At 48.1% G+C, this 19,897-nt stretch overlaps 1 protein-coding gene across 3 annotated transcripts in view; it reads left to right on the forward strand.

Annotated features, from left to right (window-relative positions):
* The window catches only part of kalrna (kalirin RhoGEF kinase a), a 1,210,365-nt gene that overhangs the window by 560,995 nt on the left and 629,473 nt on the right, over nucleotides 1-19,897 (forward strand). For all 3 annotated transcript variants that reach the window (XM_072475613.1, XM_072475615.1, XM_072475625.1), the window contains exons 8-9: nucleotides 4,160-4,291; nucleotides 4,547-4,777. In XM_072475613.1, the coding sequence (XP_072331714.1) occupies nucleotides 4,160-4,291; nucleotides 4,547-4,777 (363 nt within the window). The remainder of the gene's footprint in view (nucleotides 1-4,159; nucleotides 4,292-4,546; nucleotides 4,778-19,897) is intronic.

Below are 19,897 nucleotides of genomic sequence, written 5' to 3' on the forward strand. Positions count from 1 at the left end.
CCTGAGAAAAGAGTCTGTGCACATGCATCTCAGAGTCCACAAAGGATAATTATTCATGCAAACAAAACCTTTTCTAACAGGATCAATATTACACTATGGACCATAACTTGCTGGCTCCCCATATGCATATTTGGGGAGGGGGGGAGTACCCCAATGATGAGCTGGGGAATCCCTCTTGGACGTTCCCAGGTATGGGTTTACCCGGCAATTGGCCCAAAGGTCTAACTGCCCCTGGACAATTGCGCTGGGCTGGGAACCATCTGACAAAGTGATTTAAATCACTAACTTCGGATGGTTCTGCCAATTTTACACTCATAGTTACTCTGAAAGAGTTAGATGGGGGAAAAAATGCACTTCTAACTTCAGAGTAACTATTTTAAACACCCATACCAAGCTCTGCATTGTACACCCCCATGCCCTCAACCCACCAGGGGGTACAACCCCCCCCCCCCATGCCCCAAACCTCCCAGGGGACCCCCAACTAAACAACCCCCCACGGTGTTCCCACCCCCACAACTAGTGCCATAAAATGGGGGCATATCCTTTGCTACATTCCATTTGCACTACACTGCTGGAGTCGTGGACACACTTCACTTCTTCACCCTCACCCAGCCTGAGTCTGGAAGCGCAGGTAAGTCGCCACAGAGTGGCAATCCGCCGCTGATTGTCACTCCGAGCAGCTTACAGGCCATTATTTCATTGATCAAAGTTAATGGTAATGGTTTTTCATCTTTTCAATTTAAACAATCCCTGATTCTTGTTTTTTCTGGACTGTACTGTTGAAAGGACACATCTGTGTAATATGCCTTTTACAAGTACTGAAACCCTTGCTGAAAGGTTTGTGATAATTGCTCTCGAAATTGATTTTTGGGACCAAGGTGTCTGTTTTGCAGAACACCAACAAGTGTCAGCTTCATGAAATACTGTATTGCTGTCAGGTTCTCTGATCCAGTCCTTGATGTTGAAATTGCTTCAGTTTATTGAGAAGCTGTGAATTAACAAGTCCTAGGCACCATCAGAGCACCTTTGCAGGCTATGTTGATTCCCAGGGTCAGATAATGCCCTAAGCTGCAGCACACACAGTTTCTTCCATATCACTGGGGAAATTACTCAGAATGGCGCTATGCAAATACATTTCTCACCCTCTGTTTCTAATAAGAGCATAAGGCAATCTTTTCTCTTTCCATTCCAAATGCTTATTGCAAAAAGCAAGTATTTTTATCCACATAAAAGATTTAAAAAGAACAAACTCCCCCACAAGAGCAATCCTGGTACAAATGATTGTAATTATCCCCGTCCCTTTGGGTTGTATACGTTTTTCCAAGTTCTAATTAACCAATCACTCTCACTGTTGGTAGTGTTTTACATAGTAAACACGTTATACTCAACATTTAATTACATTGTTGAAATGTCAATTAAAGGGGCATTGGGAGGTTATTGCTATCATTGTGCAATACCATGAATTGATAACATTCAAGTTTGGTTGATATTTCACAAATATGTGAAGTCACTGATCTATCCCTGCCAACATGAAGAACAAATAATACTGAAAACGTACAAAAAGCTTTGAATATTATAACCAGAGCTTCTGTTTTATTATAAATGAATATGTTAAATTTTACATTCGTGACACTGGATTTCAGACTTTTCGGGATCATATTCCTCAATTCAGTCCATCTTTTTCCAAAATCCAATAACCTTGCCTGTAATTTATGAAAGTACATAGTTATACTAAGAAGAATTCTGCACTTCTCCAATTCTGGCATCACCTATTTTAATTGCACTTCCGTAGGCAGCAGTACTTTTCGTTATCCAAATCCCGATTTCTAGAATTCTTCTCCAAACGCCTCAGTCGCTCTACCTCTCTCTCCTCCTTTAGGACAGTCCTTAAAACCTACCTCATCGGTTAAGTTTACAGCTACTTATCCTATGCTGGTTTAGCTCAGTGGGCTAGACAGCTGGTTTGTGATGCAAAACAAGGCCAGCAACGGGGGTTCAATTCCCGTATTAGCTGAGAATTCTGAATTCTCCCTCTGTGTACCCGAATAAGCGCCAGGATGTGGCGACTCGGGGCTTTTCACAGTAACTTCATTGCAGTGTTAATGTAAGCCTACTTGTGACAAATGAGGTTATCTATTTTTTATTTATTTAATAGCTCCTTACATGGTTCTGTGGCGGATTATTTTGGATAATGCTCCTGTTAAGTGCCTTGGGACATTTGAGTGTTTTAAAGGTGCTATAGAAATGCAAGTTGTTGCTGTTGCTATTGAAATGAGCCTGTTGTAATTTAAGCTTCAGATGTCTTCATTCCGTACTGTCCCAGTTTAATAGTAATCCAATGCATACATTTCTGGAATCCTTGCAAAAAATGAGCCAGAGGCGAATTGTTCTGTTAAAAACCACCATAAAAAGGACAGCGCACAACTTCATCTGTTTTAGTGAGCCTTTCCTGGGGCACTGCTTGGTCATATATAAAGGAGTGTATGATAGCCATTAGTAAGGCTTGGAGTTTCTAATGAGGCAGTTAGACTCTGCACAACTGTCTCCCTGCATATTCCAAGGACAGGGACATCTATATTTCTTTGGTAGGGTGCTGGCTGCTAAAAGGTCAATTGCTTCAGATTTAGGGGAAGGAAATGGCTGTGACACATGCTGCGGCAAAGTACTTCTGATTGTCCTTGGTCCCGCATTTATGTACACGCCCATCTGTGTCCCAGAAGTAACCTTTACAGAGCTTGGTATAGATACCTGCTCATAGAAAATCTATGGTCACCAGCAGCACTTCAGCAAGGAGACCATTGCCAAGTTATGGTGCCTCTTGGAGTCCAAACTGCTGATATCTTTCACTGGGGATAGCTGCATTATCACATGGCATAGTGGCTAGCTTGAGGGCAGCAATACGAGAGACCTGGGAATTAATCTTCTTTGCATCTAATTCTTGAAGAAAGTAGAAGCACAATGCAGGTGTGATGTAACTTGTAAAGAGGATAATAAGAATTAAACCAAAATGCCGTATATTTCATTCAAACTAGGAAAATGTATAATAAATCTATAAAGTTTCTCAGTTTACAAAATTAGGATGTAGAACAGAAGTGTTCAACAAATCCCATGGTGAGATTAACTACTTTTTTTCTCAAAACAAGCAGTGATTACTCAATTTTTACCTGCCCCACCCTGCAAGAAACATGTCGATAAAGAATTAAAATTAGTAGCGGGGAGAAGGTTTCAACACCATCTTCCCGACTTATTTCTACGCGTCATGCCTTCCCCCTGCCCTTGCTCTGTTTAAACTAAACCCGAAGGCTCCTTACCCAGAGAAGTAGGGCCTTTATTTTGATGGCAAAGTCAATGACATGATGGGTATGTTATTGCCATTTTAACTGCGTGCCTGACTAAGCTGGTGACAGACAGGAGCCAGGACGCAAGAGACCCAGGGAAGCTCACTTTGGTTATATTTTAAAGCTTCCTTGCTGACCAGGTGGGATATGGATGGGATTTTAAATCAGTGTATGACAATGACTTCTGCGAGTTAAAATCTTTGCTCTAGGGACTAGGCGGGGTTCCCATTGGGAGGGGTCTCGGGGTTACGTCCAGGGGTTGTGAGATCGGGGTGCCATTTAAAAGTGGTGCATTTAAAAACGACGCCAAGGGTTGCATTCAATGGGAAACCCCATTTACAACAGCGGGACCAGAAGATCCCGCCAGCAGCCAATGGCAGGCTGCCTCCCGCTGCCTCCAAACTCATGAAAATATGAAGTGCACTGCAGATCTTAACAACTTGCTATCTAAAAATACTCTCCTCATCCGTAGAACCATAGAAAAGTTACAGCACAGATGGAGGCCATTCGGTCCATCTTGACCATGCCAGCCTGAGGACACCTAGGTGCCCTTTCTAATCCCACCTTCCTGCACCCGGTCCGTAGCCCTGTAGCTTAGAGCAGTAAAGGTGCATGTCCAGGGACTTTTTTAAAGAGTCTACAGTTCCTGCCTCCACCACCAACTCAGGCAGCGAATTCCAGACACCTACTACCCTCTGCCGAAAAAAGTTATTTCCCTCATGTCCCCTCTACACCTTTTGCTTTTGCGTCATTTCACTGCGAGATTTTTTTCAAAGGAAAAATATAATTACTATTAATGACTGTTTCCAATTTTGTTTTAGTATTTATCAAGTGTTGATATCTGGTGCAAAACCTGTGCTGAGGGAGGACTTCCATCTGAAATGCAAGATTTGGAGATTGCCATTCACCATCATCAAACGCTATATGAGCAGATCACACAGGCCTATGCAGAGGTAAAGAAGCGATCCATTCATTTCGGGATGTACACAGTCATCCAATTGCTTTCTTTGGTCAGTCATTCTGCTGATTGGAATTTGGTTTCTCTTCTTTTTCTTGGACACAAATATTTAGCAGTGGAAAAGGGAGAAACATTAAAGGAAGCTAGTAGAATTTAATTGAATCATGGTCGACTAATTATTGATGCCACAATCAATTCTTTAGATTGGCATACCACGTTTGTTAAAACTCAGCTCTTACATGTATTACAGGTAAGTCAGGATGGCAAAGCTCTACTAGATGTACTGCAACGACCTTTAAGCCCGGGGAATTCTGATTCACTCACTGCAACTGCAAACTACTCCAAAGCGGTTCATCGAGTCTTAGACATTGTGCATGAAGTGTTGCATCACCAGCGAAGGCTTGAAAGTATCTGGCAACACCGCAAAGTCCGACTGCATCAACGACTTCAGCTGTGTGTTTTCCAGCAGGACGTTCAACAGGTAAAATAAAAGCAAAATATTGTGAATGTCGGAGATCTGAAGTAAAAACAGAAAATGCTGGAAAAACTCAGAAGGCCTGGCAGCATCTGTGGGAAGAGAAACAGAGTTAATGGGAGCGATCTAACCAACGTAAAACAGAGACGAGCGAGCTCCTCAGTTCAGGAGATAATCTGTGCATCATTTTGAAATGGCACCCCGATCTCACGACCCTTGGACACAACCCCTGGACCTCCCCAATGTCCCAACTTATCTGTTGTGGACTGTTGGGGGGTCCACGGGCCCCCCACACTCCACGACAAATGGGCAGGGCACCCCTGTCCCTATCCCCGATACAGACACAATGCCAGCTTGGCACTTTGGCACTTCTAGCCTGGCACCCTGGCAGCACCTGGGTGGCATTGCCAGGGTGCCTATTTGGCACTACCAAGGAGCCAGGCTGGCAATGTCAAGGTGCCCAGCTGGCACCAGCAGTGCCAGCTTTGCCAGAGACCAACCACCCGTGGGCCTTCAATCACCTGGGAGACCCCCCCAAGTACTGTTCTGCCTGGGACTCCTTTGAGGGCACCAGTAATGAACGGAGCCTGGTTGGGGTCTCTTCAGTGAGGCCCATAGATGCTGGGTAGCCTTTTGATTTAGTGAAGGCAGAGGTAAGACAGTTTCTAAGTCAACTTCATTCTGCGAGATTGGATCCCGAACCAGGGGCGTCATTCTCCGACCCCCCGCCTCTTCTGTAGACCTCCCCATCAAAGTGCTCATCTGAGAACTCTGCAGCAGAACTCACCCGGGAAACTGGCACCTATTCTATCCTTCCCCTTCTCTGGATAGAATCAACTCTGGGGTCTCGCTACGTGCAGATCCCCTTTCCAATATATAATAATAATCTTTTATTGTCACAAGTATGAAGTTATCCTCTAAAGTACACATTAGACAGAATTTTACAGTTCCCCAGGGCCTGTAAAACTCTGCAGGAGACTTTCCTACTGCCTACCAGTCCACCCCGATCTCACTGCAAATGTATAAGTGATGGGTTGGAGCAGCCCAGCCTCCTTCAGCCCAATTGAGCTGACCCTCAAGTGACCAAATAAAGGTGTCAGTGGGGGAAAAGTGGGCAGGTTAGCCTTTACTGGGAAAAAGGGGAGGATGCTTCTTTCACCAGTCCCGTGTTCTGCTTGGGGTGTTTCCCCACCCGCTAATGTCTGCCTCCCAGGTGTCCCCTCCCACCTGACCGTTGCACCCTATTTCCCTCCTCTTATTCCCCCCTCTCCCCCACCTCGGGCCTCTGGTTTTGGCCTCACTGAGTTTCAACCATTTCTCGCCTCTTTGTTTTGTGGGACTGAATGTAATCCGAGCAGTGGCTACCACCCTGGTAGAATGGGGGGTCTGGAGAACTGCCGACCAATCTGATTGGCCATCAGGTTACGGAGTCACAATTTCCTCCCCAGATATGGGCTGAAGGCTAGTCTCAGCCGGATAATGCTCCTCAGAGCATTACATGGCTGAGGGACTACCATCTGGAGTAGTGGTGAGCTCTTGCCACCTATTAAATTCTGACAATACCCTTTGTTTCTGAGAGGTAAATTGATGTGAGTGTGCAAGGCTAATGATACTGTTGATGGGATATTACAGCACAAAGTTGGCACGCTGCCTGAATCAATGGGTGCACATTAATTGCACGTTGCAATCCCTGGGCCCATTTTTGGAGACTGCCCAATTAAGCCCCCTTTGTGTCTTCCATATTAAATCAATGTTCCTGTACTCTTTGTTCCGTTGCAGCTCATTGTTGTGGAATAGTTTCCATCTGGTGCCAATATCTAGCAGCCGCTCTTCCTGACAATACACATTAATCATGCAATCTTTCTGCCTTTCCCTATTTTAGTGCATGGCTGAGAAATAATCATTAAATACCATCAGTGGAGAGCTGCACCTAAACTTGTGCCTTAGTTTGCTAAATTTAATTTTTCAGGACTTAAGGCTTTTCTTTTCTCAGATCATTGGCACCCACTTGGAACACAATGATTGCTTACTCTTGTTGCCTTGTTGTCTCCAAGTTGGCTGCTACCTGACTACACTTTAAGGACACTTTGCACCCTGAAAAGCAATTTGGGACTCCTAAGGTCATTAAAGGTGCTGTATAAATACCCAGCGTGTTGTCACACCGGCGCCCGATGGATGTTCAGTGAAGGGGGACGTCCCGGCGGGAGGGCAAGCTGATGGTATGCTGATGTATTTAAATGAGGTTCCAGTTTTCCATGGCGGGATTTTCATTCCGTCTGGGAAATTGAAAAATGGGGGCTGGATTCTCCAATCCTCGACGCTGAAGTCGCATTCGGCGAAGGGGTGTAGCGTCCCCGATGATCCTAAATCGGGGGCGGCGCTGCTTTTGCGATGATCCGCCCCCTGAAAGCAGCATACTCTAGGGGTACGCTGCACGCCGTAACCACGTCCTCCTTACGTTGGTTGAGGCCCGCCCCGCGATGCTCTATGCCCAACCGGCCGAGTTCCTGATGGCATGAGTCGCGTGTGGTCTCACCCATCAGGTACTCAGCGTGGCGGCTGCGGACTCAGTCCAGCGCCGCCACAGTCAGGGGACGACCGATCCGCGGGTAGGGGGGCATTATTCGGGGCTGGTGGCACTGTGGTGGGGTGGTCCGGGGCGTACAAGCCGGCCGAAGGGCGGGACTATTTTGGGGGCCGGTTCTGCAAGCGGCATCCACCATGAAGCACGGCATGGCCGCTGTAAGACACCGCCGTGCGCATGCGCGGCCACCGACCCGGCAATTCTCTGGCGCGTATTGGCCGCTAGAGTTGGGAGCTGTACGCTGCCTTCCTGCTAGCTCCCCTCGGAACAGGAAATCGGTGGCCGTTTTGCACCAGTTTCCCACCATTTTCATGTAGGCATGGGGATTTAGTCTCCAGAACGGAGAATTCAGCCCATGATCTCACCGTCGGAACAGCTCCCCCCTGACTATGGACCGAGTCCGCAGCCGCAACGCGAGGTCCCCGAGTTGTGTGAGCACACGTGTCCCACACCTTCAGGTACTCGGTCCATCGGGGACGGAGCATCGGGGGAGGGCCTCAGGTAACGTCCTGAGGCTGCCCATACGGCATGCGCCGTTCTTACCCGCTTTTGAGGGGGCGAAGAATCACAAAAACGGCGCTGCTCCCAATTCTGGCATAAATGGGGATTCTCAGACTGATCGCCGAACACGATTTCGCCGTCGGTGATCGGAGAATCCAGCCCCTGAGATTTCTGTAGTTGCTACATCCAGTGTTTATAACTGACTGGATGTTGCGACCATCAATTCACACGAGAAGGATAGTTGAAGTGAACAGTGTTTTTAATCAGCTAGAACTGTGCCTGCCTGTGACTGCTCTGCACTGAGAGCTGCCTGCAGGGCAGCAGATCTATATACCTCCCCCGAGGGGCGAAGCCTACAAGGGCACCAACATGATACAATGTCATGTAATGTAATACAGTGGTCCATAGGTGGAGCCCACAAGGACATCAACATAGTACAATGTAATGAAATGTAATACAGTGGTGAATAGTTGCCATAATACATTCACCACATTCTCCCCCTGTTATAAAATTGAAGTCCAGTGGGAGTGAAGTGGCTCACCGGTTGAGTCTGTCCGGCACCTTGATTGTGCGCTGCAATCGCCTGAGCTCTAGTTTAGCTGCGGGCACGGGTGTTGAACTCGTCACTGCGGGCACGGGTGTTGAACTCGTCACTGCGGGCACGGGTGTTGACTCTGGGAGCGTATCTTCTGGAGCTTCATCCCTGTAGATCGGCGATGGGGGGAGGGGGTGTAGGGGGGAGGGAGTGTAGGAGGGGGGGTGTAGGCCATGCAGGGGCGGGGCGCTGTTCGCTTAGGGTGGGGGGTTAGGTGATGGTCGTAGGGGAACCTGCGGGTGGCAGGTCCTGGAGGGAGACTGTATCTTGGCGGCAGTCGTGGTGCGCCACGTAGGCATACTGGGGGTTGGCGTGAAGGAGCTGGACCCTTTCGACCAGGGGGTCGGACTTATGGCTCCTCACGTGTTTTCAGAGGAATACAGGCCCCGGTGTCGTCAGCCAGGATGGAAGCGAGACCTCGGAGGTAGATGTCCTAGGGAAAACAAATAGGCGGTCATGAGGGATCTCGTTCGTGGCTGTGCAAAGGAATGACCTAATGGAGTGGAGCGCGTCGGGGAGGACCTCCTGCCAGCGGTAAACTGGGAGACTCTTAGACCGTAGGGCCAGGAGGACGGCCTTCCATACCGTCGCGTTCTCCCTCTCCACCTGCCCGTTTCCCTGGGGGTTGTAACTGGTAGTCCTGCTCGAGGCGATGCCCTAACTGAGCAGGTACTGACGCAGTTCATCGCTCATAAACGAGGAGCCCTGGTCACTGTGGACGTAAGTGGGGTAACCGAACAAGGTGAAGATACTATGCAGGGCCTTCATGACAGTGGCCGCGGTCACGTCGGGGCATGGGATTGCAAAGGGGAAGCGGGAGTACTCGTCAATGACGTTGAGAAAATACGCGTTGTGATCGGTGGAGGGGAGGGGCCCTTTGAAGTCGATGCTGAGGCATTCAAAGGGCCGGGATGCCTTTCCCAGGTGAGCCTTGTCTGGTCGATAGAAGTGCGGCTTACACTCTGCGCAGACTTGGCAGTCCCTGGTCATGGCCCTGACCTCCTCAGTGGAGTAGGGCAGGTTGTGGGCCTTGATGTAGTGGATGAGCCGTGTGACCCCCGGGTGGCAGAGGTCGTTGTGGATGGCCCGGAGTCGGTCATCTTGCACGCTGGCGCATGTGCCGCGGGACAGGGCATCTGGGGGCTTGTTGAGCTTCCCAGGACGATATACGATATTGTAATTATAGGTGGAGAGTTCGATCCTCCACCTCAAGATCTTATCATTCTTGATCTTGCCCCGCTGTGTATTGTCGAACATGAAGGCTACCGACCGTTGGTCAGTGACGAGGGTGAACCTCCTACCAGCGAGGTAGTGTCTCCAATGCCGCACAGCTGCCACAATGGCTTGAGCTTCTTTTTCGACTGAGGAGTGTTGAATCTCAGAGGCGTTGAGGGTACGGGAGAAAAAGGCTACTGGCCTGCCTGCCTGATTAAGGGTAGCGGCGAGGGCGACCTCTGACGCGTCGCTCTCCACCTGGAAGGGGGTGGACTCGTCCACCGCGCGCATTGCGGCTTTGGCAATATCTCCCTTGATGCGCCTGAAGGCCTGGCGGGCCTCAGCTGTCGGGGGAAGATGGTGGCATTGATCAGTGGGCGGGCAATTCCGCATAGTTGGGGACCGGGCATAATACGAAAGGGCCTTGGGGCAGTGGGGGGAGGGGGAGTTGCAGGAGGGGGCGCATACGGTCGGGGTCAGGCCCTCGGACTCCGTTTTGCACGACATAGCCGAGGATGGCCAGTCGGTTGTGCGGAAAACGCATTTCTCCTTGTTATAAGTGAGGTTGTGGGCTTAGGCGGTTTGGAGGTTGGCGTTGTGGTCCTGCTGATCGTGGCCGCAGTTGGTGACATTGTCCAAGTACGGAAATGTGACCCGCAGCCCGTACTGGTCCACCATCCGGTCCATCGTTCTTTGGAAGACGGAGACCCCATTGGTGATGCCGAAGGGGACCCGGAGGAAGTGGAAGAGGCGGCCGTCTGCCTCATAGGCAGTGTAGTGCCGTTCTTCCAGGCGGATTGGGAGCTGGTGGTATGCTGACTGCAGATCTACCGTGGAGAACACCCGGTAGTGTGCAATCTGATTCACCATGTCCGCTATCCGGGGGAGGGAGTACGCATCGAGGTGCGTGTACCGGTTTATGGTTTGGCTGTAGTCTACAACCATCCGGTTATTTTCCCCGGTCCTGACGACCACCACCAGGGGCCATTACTGGCCTCGATGATCCCCTCCCTCACGAACCGCTGGATCTCGGACTTGATAAAAGTCCTGTCCTGGATACTGTACCGCCTGTTCCTGGTGGCAACGGGTTTACAGTCGGTGGTGAGGTTCGCAAAGAGTGGGGGCGGGTCGACCTTCAGGGTTGCAAGGCTACATACGGTGAGGGGGGTAGGGGCCTGCCGAACTACAGGGTCAGGCTCCTGAGGTTGCACTGGAAGTCCAGTCCCAACAGGAGAGGAGCGCAGAGATCGGGGAGGACATATAGTTTAAAATTGTTGTGCGAGGTTCACGACACAGTACCCCCGGATCTGCACTGAATGCGATCCAGACGCGATGGAGATTGTTTGGGATGCGGGGGAAATTTGGAGAGAACAGCGCCTTACCGTGACTGGCTGTACGAAGCTCTCCGTGCTCCCGGAGTCAAACAGGCAGGGTGTTTCGTGCCCATTGACCCGGACGGTCATCATCGAGTTCCTGAGGTGCTTGGGCTGTGACTGGTCGAGGGTGACCGCGCCGAGTTTTTTTTTTACAGAGAATTTACAGTGCAGAAGGAGGCCATTTGGCCCATCGAGTCTGCACCGGCTCTTGGAAAGAGCATCCTACCCAAGTCCACACCTCCACCCTTTCCCCATAACCCAGTAACCCCACCCAGCACTATGGGCAATTTTTGGACACTTAGGGCAATTTAGCTTGGCCAATCCACCTAACCTGCACATCTTTGGACTGTGGGAGGAAACCGGAGCACCCGGAGGAAACCCACGCAGACACGGGGAGAACGTGCAGACTCCACACAGACAGTGACCCAGCGGGGAATCGAACCTGGGACCCTGGAGCTGTGAAGCAATTGTGCTAACCACCATGCTACCGGGTAGTTGCAGGTAGCCGGCGTGGTCGAAGGTGGTGGGGTGTTCCCAAGATGGCTGCCCCTGTCGGTCGCACGTGTCAGGCGGCGATGAAGATGGCGGCCCCCTTGAGTCGCACATGGCGGGCCGTGTGGGAGATGGTGTCCAAGATGGCGGCCCCCATGAGTCACATGTTTTGGGCAGAGTCAAAGATGGCTGCCACCACGGACAGCACGAGGCAGATGACGAATCCGGCGGGTGTGGTGCCGGCAGGCACACCGCCACGCTGCGGGGTCTGTGGGCCTGTGAGTCTGAAAGTCGGGCCTGTGATTTAGAGGTTTTGGATCTGGCCAGGCAAACTTTGGCAGTGTCCTTTCTTGCCGCAGTCACTACAGGTCACATTCCGAGGCGGACAACGCAGCCTGGGGTGCTGGTGCTGGCCGCAGAAATAGCAGGGCAGCCCCCCGGGTTGGGTGGGCAGCTGCGCGGCACAGGCCTGGGGCACCCTCTGGTCGGGTGTCCACGAGGGGTCACGTGGTCGGAGGGGAAAGCGTTGAGGCTCTGAAAAGCTACTTCTAAGGATGTGGATAGTTTTACCGTCTCTTCTAGGTCGAGGGCACCCTTTTCGAGCAGGTGCTGTCTGACGTAGTTGGACCAGACTCCAGCCACATAGGCGTCCCAGACGGCTAGTTACATATGCTGCGAGGCCGTGACGCCCTGGTAGTTGCAGTTTCGCGCAAGTACTTTCAGGTCGCGTAGGTATTCCTCCAGTGATTCCCCGGGGCGTTGACGGCGAGTACTGAGGAGATGCCACACGAAAATTTCTTTCACCGGCCTCACGTATTGCCTTTTCAGGATCGCGACTGCATCTGCGTACGTGGTCGCTTCCTAGATCTGCACGGCGATTCTAAGGCTCACCCGGGCGTGGAGGAGGCTCAGTTTCTGTTCCTCGGTGACGGAGGGCGAAGAGGAGGCGGCGAGGTAGGCCTCAAAACAGCAGAACCAGTGCGAAAAAATCCTTTTGGCTTCAGCGGCCTGTGGGTCGAGTCCCAGTCGATCAGGTTTGAGGGCTGCTTCCATTGCAATGTTGTAGCTGATTAAATTGATGCGACCATCAATTCACACAAGACGGATAGTTGAAGTGAACAATGGTTTTAATCAGCTAGAACTGTGCCTGCCTGCGACTGCTCTGCACTGAGAGCCGCCTGCAGGGCAGCAGATCTATATACTTCCCCCGAGGGGGCGGAGCCAGGGTCGGAGCCCACAAGGGCACCAACATGATATAATGCAATGTACTGTAATTCAGCGATCCATAGGTGGAGCCCACAAGGGCATCAACATAGTACAATGTAATGTAATGTAATACAGTGGTGAATGGTTGCCGTAATACATTCACCACACTGGAATAGTCTGATGGGGGTTGTCTGCTGAGAGATGTGTGAAGCTCCCTAATAAATTATGTTTCCCTGCTGATTTCCTGCAGCAAGTTACAACAGAAGAATAGGAGAAGCAGACATAAATTCAAGGCCAGCTTCTAACAATTGCCTGTAGGCTTGAAAGATTAGTGTTTTATTTTTGCCTTTATCAACTGTTAATTGACAAACCAGGCATGATTATAGTCGTTGAATTTCACTGTTCATGTTAACTCTTGACAGAAGAAATAAGAATTTTATTGCCTGAAAATAAAAGTTCATATTGGCTCATTTCATCAGTTATTCAAGACAAAGGATTTCAAAGATAACTTATCTTCTCAGATTCCAATTGGTCCATATTATTAAAACCTTTGTAATAAAACGTTGACAGCTGAAATGAGTGAAGTATTTTATAAGGAGACAATTGCTTTCAGAATTCTTACTGACAATGTCAGTATCTTGAATTGAATATTTTATGGATTGTGTCCTTTGACTGGAATGTTTTGCACATTGACTGGAACTCTTTGGACACTACCTTCTTGAGAAATTCCTGTTAAAAATAACATTTAATTTTATGCGGAACTTGTGAATGGAGAATGGAGAACTGCTGTGGTTAATCCAGCAAATTGATGGTACTGGTTTAGCTGTAATGAAAGCAGTAATTATATAATTATACAGCCTGTGAGAGTCCAAAGGCATATTGTCACTGTACTACAACCAGAATGAGTTTTAACCATTTAGCAGCCATCTAAATAATACCTGTGAATGTTACAGCCAATATATAATTTAGGTTTTAAGTTATTGTGCTACCAGGTACTACCAGGTCCCAAAGTTCCATCGGTCTGTGGTGGAAAGGCACAATTTAGGGTTAGAGCAAATGGCCTTTTGGTATGAAGGCCTTCCTCCTTTTCATCCATCTGAAATGGTGATTCAAAGGGGAATGGCATCTGAACAACATTGAGCACAGTCTTTTATGGCATAGAAGGTGAAGTCTTACTTGTTTCCTGAAGGGGATGCTTAGATCCTAGAGGCTTGGACCTACTAAACAGCAGTACTGTTATCATTCCCCTGGAATTGTTAATGAAAGTTGCTCAAAAATCATTAATGTTCACTGCTGTGCATTGACATATCTAGTGGTGTAAATGTAAAATGATTTGTTTTTTCAGTTATCAAGCCAAATGCTGATTCTGGTTTGTTTTCATTAAATTCAAAGATTAATAATTCTCAACAGGAGATCCATAATCCATTTTTTGTCGACAGGGAATTGAGCTAGCCAGACAAAACAGAGCATGCACAGTGTAGTTTTTAGGTACCATCAGGACAAAATTGCCACATTTTAAGCATACTGTGTCAGCTTCCCTTATCACCATATGGACTAACTGAGGAATGAAATGAGGATGTTATTAATGAGCCAGCCTGCTGTTAGAGAGCACAGTTACATGAAATGCTGACAAAATAGTAGAAAGACCAACAAAGTGTATAATATGTGTTCTTTAATGTGAACTTCTGCTTGTCCACATGATTTCAGCTGGGTTTTGGTGAGCAAGGATTTTCTACACTGCCATTCTGTTCAAATCAATATGATATAAAACAATTGCTTTATTATCCTTAAATCATTACAAAGCACTTTCTCACAGTAACAGTTTAACAATTTTCACGTTGACTGTTATCCTGGTTAGTATAGCCACTATTGACACAGACAAAAATGTTCATAAATTTGGGCCTGTAGTATTTAATATAAAACAGAAAGGAAAGCAATTTCAATTTTAATGTCCTGATCAATTTGGTAAAAGACATTGCCTGCCTGACGCTGTTAGTCCATGTAGATTAAGCATTTATGGTTTCAAAAGTACCGATATTTAAATAAATTAGAATGGATAAAATGAATATCCATTGATCTGACGGCTTCAGACATCATGAAGGGTAGGTAACTTGCAAATAACAGTATGAAAAGATTGTAGCATTCAAAGCTCTAAAGAAGACTTTCACTGGTTTCAGAAATCAGTTGCTGTTAAAATTCATTCACAAATAGTTATTTTTAACTTTCTCTGCTTGATTTTGGGGAAAGATACCAGATCAATTGTTAGAGAAAACAAATGCAGTGTGGGAGTTAGATTGCTGCTTTAAAGTTATGCAGTTTACACATTTGGGGCATGCAATAAAACGCAATCAACCAATAAGTGCAGAAGCAATTCTGAACATAATCTTTTCATGTCTGCCGCCTGGATTTTTTTTCAGGTCAGATGAAAGCTTCTTTCCTTTGATGGGTGTAAGAATGATTGTAACTGTTTATAACTGCTTTCCATTATTTGACCTCAATTGGTAACATTGCCTTCCAATTGGATACTGTGCTGCATTCCAGATAATTTTTTGCAATCACCACAAACATGAATTCTAATTTGGATGAAAATGCACAAAGTACTCTTTAAACTAAATTCTACATATTTGGATGCTTAACATTTCAATGAAGGCATCATCAAAAACTTTTACTTACCCAGTACTCCTCACATGCAGGAACACAGCTCAAAGCACCTTCCATTACGGGGAAGAAATAATGAATGATAAGCAGCAGCAGGAAAAGGGATAAACAACTTTGAACATAAAGTAGGAATTGGCATGATGGAGGTCTAGAGGACAAGATGGAGTGAATAACCAAGTAGCCATCATGATTGTAGTAGAATAAACAGGGGACTAAAAACCTGGTATTAGAGAATCAAAAGGTGTAGGGACATAAGATTGGGGGATATAACTCAAGTAAGGTGCAATGAGCTAAGGAGATTGAGACATTTAAAAGTAAGGATGGAGATTAAAATTCAACTCACTGGATATGAGGAGTGAATGTAAATTGAAGAAATGTGATTGTGAGATTGAGAACAAGTTGAATCTTGTGACGGCTTGAGGCAGGAAGATCAGTTAATAGGGATTTGAAAAGTTGACTTTTGACATGTTGAAGGTGTGGTTGACGATTGTGGTGACAGAAGTGGAAGAATAGAGGTGGGAATTGCGGAGGTCAGTAGAAGCAAGGCCAGTGGTATAAAGATCTAGGGCCTGTTCCTGTGCTGTATTATTCTTAATTCTTTGTGCTGAGGGTTTTGGCAAAGGTTGATCAAGCTTGGACGGTTGATCAGGCTTGGAGGGCCGAGGGACCTGTTCCAGTGCTGTATTGTTCTTTGTTCTTTGATCCATGCCTTGATTTAAATATGCAGCTTTTGGATTAGCAGAGGGGGCAGATAGCTCGAACTGAATATCATCAGTATTGATGTGAAAACTGGTGCAATGCTTCTGAATGGTGATAATATAAGGACACAATCCTGTCACAATTGCAGAGAGGTTCAAGGGTACACTGCATAAATGTATAAATTCAGCTGACCAGATTAAAGCCCCAAGATTGGTTCAGGACAGCTCCTGGCAAGATAACACGCGCTGGTGGGGGTTAGAACTCTACCTCAGGTCTGCAATCTCTCACCATTTTAAATAACACGCTGCTTTTTTATTCTTCCTGCCAAAATGGACAAGTTCATATTTTCTCACATACTCCATCTGCCAAATTCTTGCCCATTTACTAAACCTATCTATGTTGTTTTACAGACTCCTTATGTTCTCTTCACAACTTATTTTCATATCTATCATTGTGTCATCAGCACTGATCCCTGTGGCACGCCACTTGTTACATTTTGCCAACCCAAAAATGACCTTTATGTGCTGACTATCCGTATCCTGTTAGCTTATCAATCCTCTATCCATGCTAATCTGTTACTCCCTATATCATGATCTCTTCTTTTGTATAGCGACCTTTGATATGGCACCTTGTCAAATGCCTTCTGAAAATGTAAGTACACCACATCCACAGGTTCCCCTTTATCCATGTTGTTTTTACTTCCCCAAATAACTCTATTAAATTAGTCAAACACGATTTCCCTTTCACAAAACCATACGGATTGCCTGATTGCATTTGGATTTTTTAAGGGCTCGATTCAACTGAATGGGAACAAAGTCCCATAGCAAGCATGTTTAGCTGCGAGTTTCCCACTGCTACACAACACAACTGGCGTTGGAAAAGAGGCCTCAGTGGAGAACACGCGGCCGAGGCTACACATAGCCCTATTTTGTACTCTGGGGAGCTCCACTCGCCGGAACTCCCCAGTGTAATAGGCCGATCTCCCTGGCCCCCGAAGCGATCTCCGACCCCCCCTAGCCCAAACACACTATGCCCCGCTGGCACAAACCTATGATTATTGCATATCGGCAGCCACAGAGACATGCCTTCCAACCTGAAATGTTGCCTGCACTGGTTCCAAACTCGCAATGCTGAGACCACGACCACTTGGCTCACAGAATACCAGACCGGCGAGAATGGAAGGGACGCCAACAGTGCTCAAACTAGCCCCCCCTACATGAAGCTGCCTCCATCCGCATCCAAATCAATCCTTCCTCCACTGCCCATTTCCTGACCATTGCAATATTCACAGCCCAGTAGTAATTCAGCAGACCCAAAAGTGCCAGCTCCTCCCACCCCCTACCCGCCTTTCCAAAAACACCTCCTCACCCGTGGGGTTTTTCCCGCCCACACAAAACTCAAAATTGCCCATTCACCTTCCTAAAAAAGGACTTGGGGGGGAAAAAGGACGGGGGGTTTCTGGAACATGAACAAGAACTGGGGCAGCACTGTCATTTTAGCCAACGATAAAGGCAACACATTCCACCTCATAAAGTCTGATTTCATACCCTCACCACCCACGCCAAATTCAATTTACGCAGCGGGGCCCAGCTTCGCACCACCTGTATCCCGAGATACCGAAAGCTCACGCCCACCACCCAGAACGGCTGCTCCCCTAGCTTCCTATCCTGCTCCCAGCATTAATCGGGAACACCTCGCTTTTCTCCTTGTTCAATGTATACTCAGGATCTCCAGAATCCTATCAAAACTCCCACCGGGTCCAAGATATGTAACAGAAGATCATCGGCATACAACAAAACCCTGTGCTTGTCCCCTCCCTGCTCAATCCTTCTCCAACTCCTCGACGCCCTGTGCGGCATTGCCAATGGCTCTATCACCAGAGCAAAAAGCAATGGGGAGAGCTGCCTCGACCCCCAGTGCAAACCAAAGTATTCTGAACTCGTCCTGTTCATCCGGACACTAGCCATTGGTGCCTTGTACAGCCGAACCCAGTCCACAAAGCCCTGCCAAAACCTAAACCAGCCCAACACCTCCAACAAATGTGTCCATTCAACCAGTTCAAAAGCCTTCTCCATGTCCATTGCCACCACCACTTCTACCTCCTTCAGGCATCATCATAATAACATTGAACAACCTGCGCACATTTGTCAATAGCTGCTGCCCCTTTACAAACCCCGCTTGATCCTCCCCTATCACACCTGGGACACAGTCCTCTATCCACGACACTAACACCTTCGCTAACAACTTTGCATTCACATTTAACAGCAGAATCAGGCGGTACGACCCACATTGCTCCGAGTCCTTATCCTTCTTTAAAATCCCCCTCGCCTCATACATCCTCACAAGCATGGGCCCCAGCTCTGCACAAAACTTATAGAACTCGGCTGGAAACCCATCCGGCCTCGGGGCCTTCCCCACCTGCATCAAACCTACGCAGTCCATCACTTCCCTCAGCCCAATCTGGGCCCAAAATCACTGCACCTTCTCCACCCTCACCCTCGGGAGCAGCAGACCATCCAAGAACCGCCTCATACGCTCGTCCCCAGGCGGAGGCTCCAACTCATATAGCCTTCTGTAAATGGCTTCAAATACCGCATTCATCCCCTCCGAGTCCGACACCACCTTGCCCCTCTCATCCCTCACCCTTCCAATCTCCTTCACCGCTGCTTGCTTCCTCAGTTGGTGTGTCAACATCCTGCTTGCTTTTTCCACACACTTATACACTGCCTCTCTGGCCTTCTGCAATTGCCCTACTGCCGGTCCCGTGCACACCAACAAACTCAATCTGAAGCCTCTGTCTCTCCTTTAATAGGGTGTCCTCTGGCACAACCAAGAACTTCCAGTTCACCCTTAAAATCTCATCCACAAACCTTGTTCTCTCATTTCACCCTCTCCCTGGGCACCCGAATCGAGATTAATTCACCACTCACTACGGCCTTAAGTGCCTCCCACAGTGTATAGGCCTTGACCTCCCCCGTGTTGTTTAGCTCCACATAGCTTCAAATGGCTTCCCTCACCCTATCACACACCCCCTTATCCATCAACAATCCCACATCCAACATCCACTGCGGCCGCTAACCTTCCCCCTGTGCCACCCGCAAATCCACCCAGTGCAGTTCGTGATCAGAGACCACGATCGCCGAATACTCTGAGTCGGCTACCTCCGCCAACAGTGGCTTATCCATTACAAAAAAGTAAATCTGGGAGTACATGCGAAAATTACGAGAAATCCTTCGCGCCCCCCACCTCCCAAACCACCACGGGACCGCCCCTCCATACATTACATGAACCCCCTCAACTCTTTTGCCATAGCTGAAACCTTCAAAGATCTGGGACACTTCATCCAGTCCAGCCTCATCCAGAATCGTGTTAAAATCACACCTCATTATCAGCCGGTATGTGTCCTGGTCCGGAATCTATTCCAATACCCACCTCAAGAAATCCAAATCATCCCAATTTGGGGCACAAGCATTCACCAGACCACAGGCGTCCCCTCCTGCTTCCCACTAACCATATCTGCCCCCAGGGTCAGCTATAACACTGCCAACCTTGAAGACTACTTTTTTGTTGACCAGCATTGCCATCCTCCTCGTCTTCATGTCCAAACCTGAGTTGGATACCTGCCACACCCACCCCTTCCTCAGCCTCGCCGGATCTCCCAGCTTCAAGTGTGTCTCCTGAAGAAACACAAAGTCCAGCTTCAGACTCCTCAAATGTGTGAAAAAACGCAACCGTTTAACCAGCCCATTCAACCCCCGCATGTTCCATGTAATCAACCAGGCTGGGGGGCTCCCCGCCCC

Source organism: Scyliorhinus torazame, chromosome 2, assembly GCF_047496885.1.
Source record: "Scyliorhinus torazame isolate Kashiwa2021f chromosome 2, sScyTor2.1, whole genome shotgun sequence".
Lineage (NCBI taxonomy): Eukaryota > Metazoa > Chordata > Chondrichthyes > Carcharhiniformes > Scyliorhinidae > Scyliorhinus > Scyliorhinus torazame.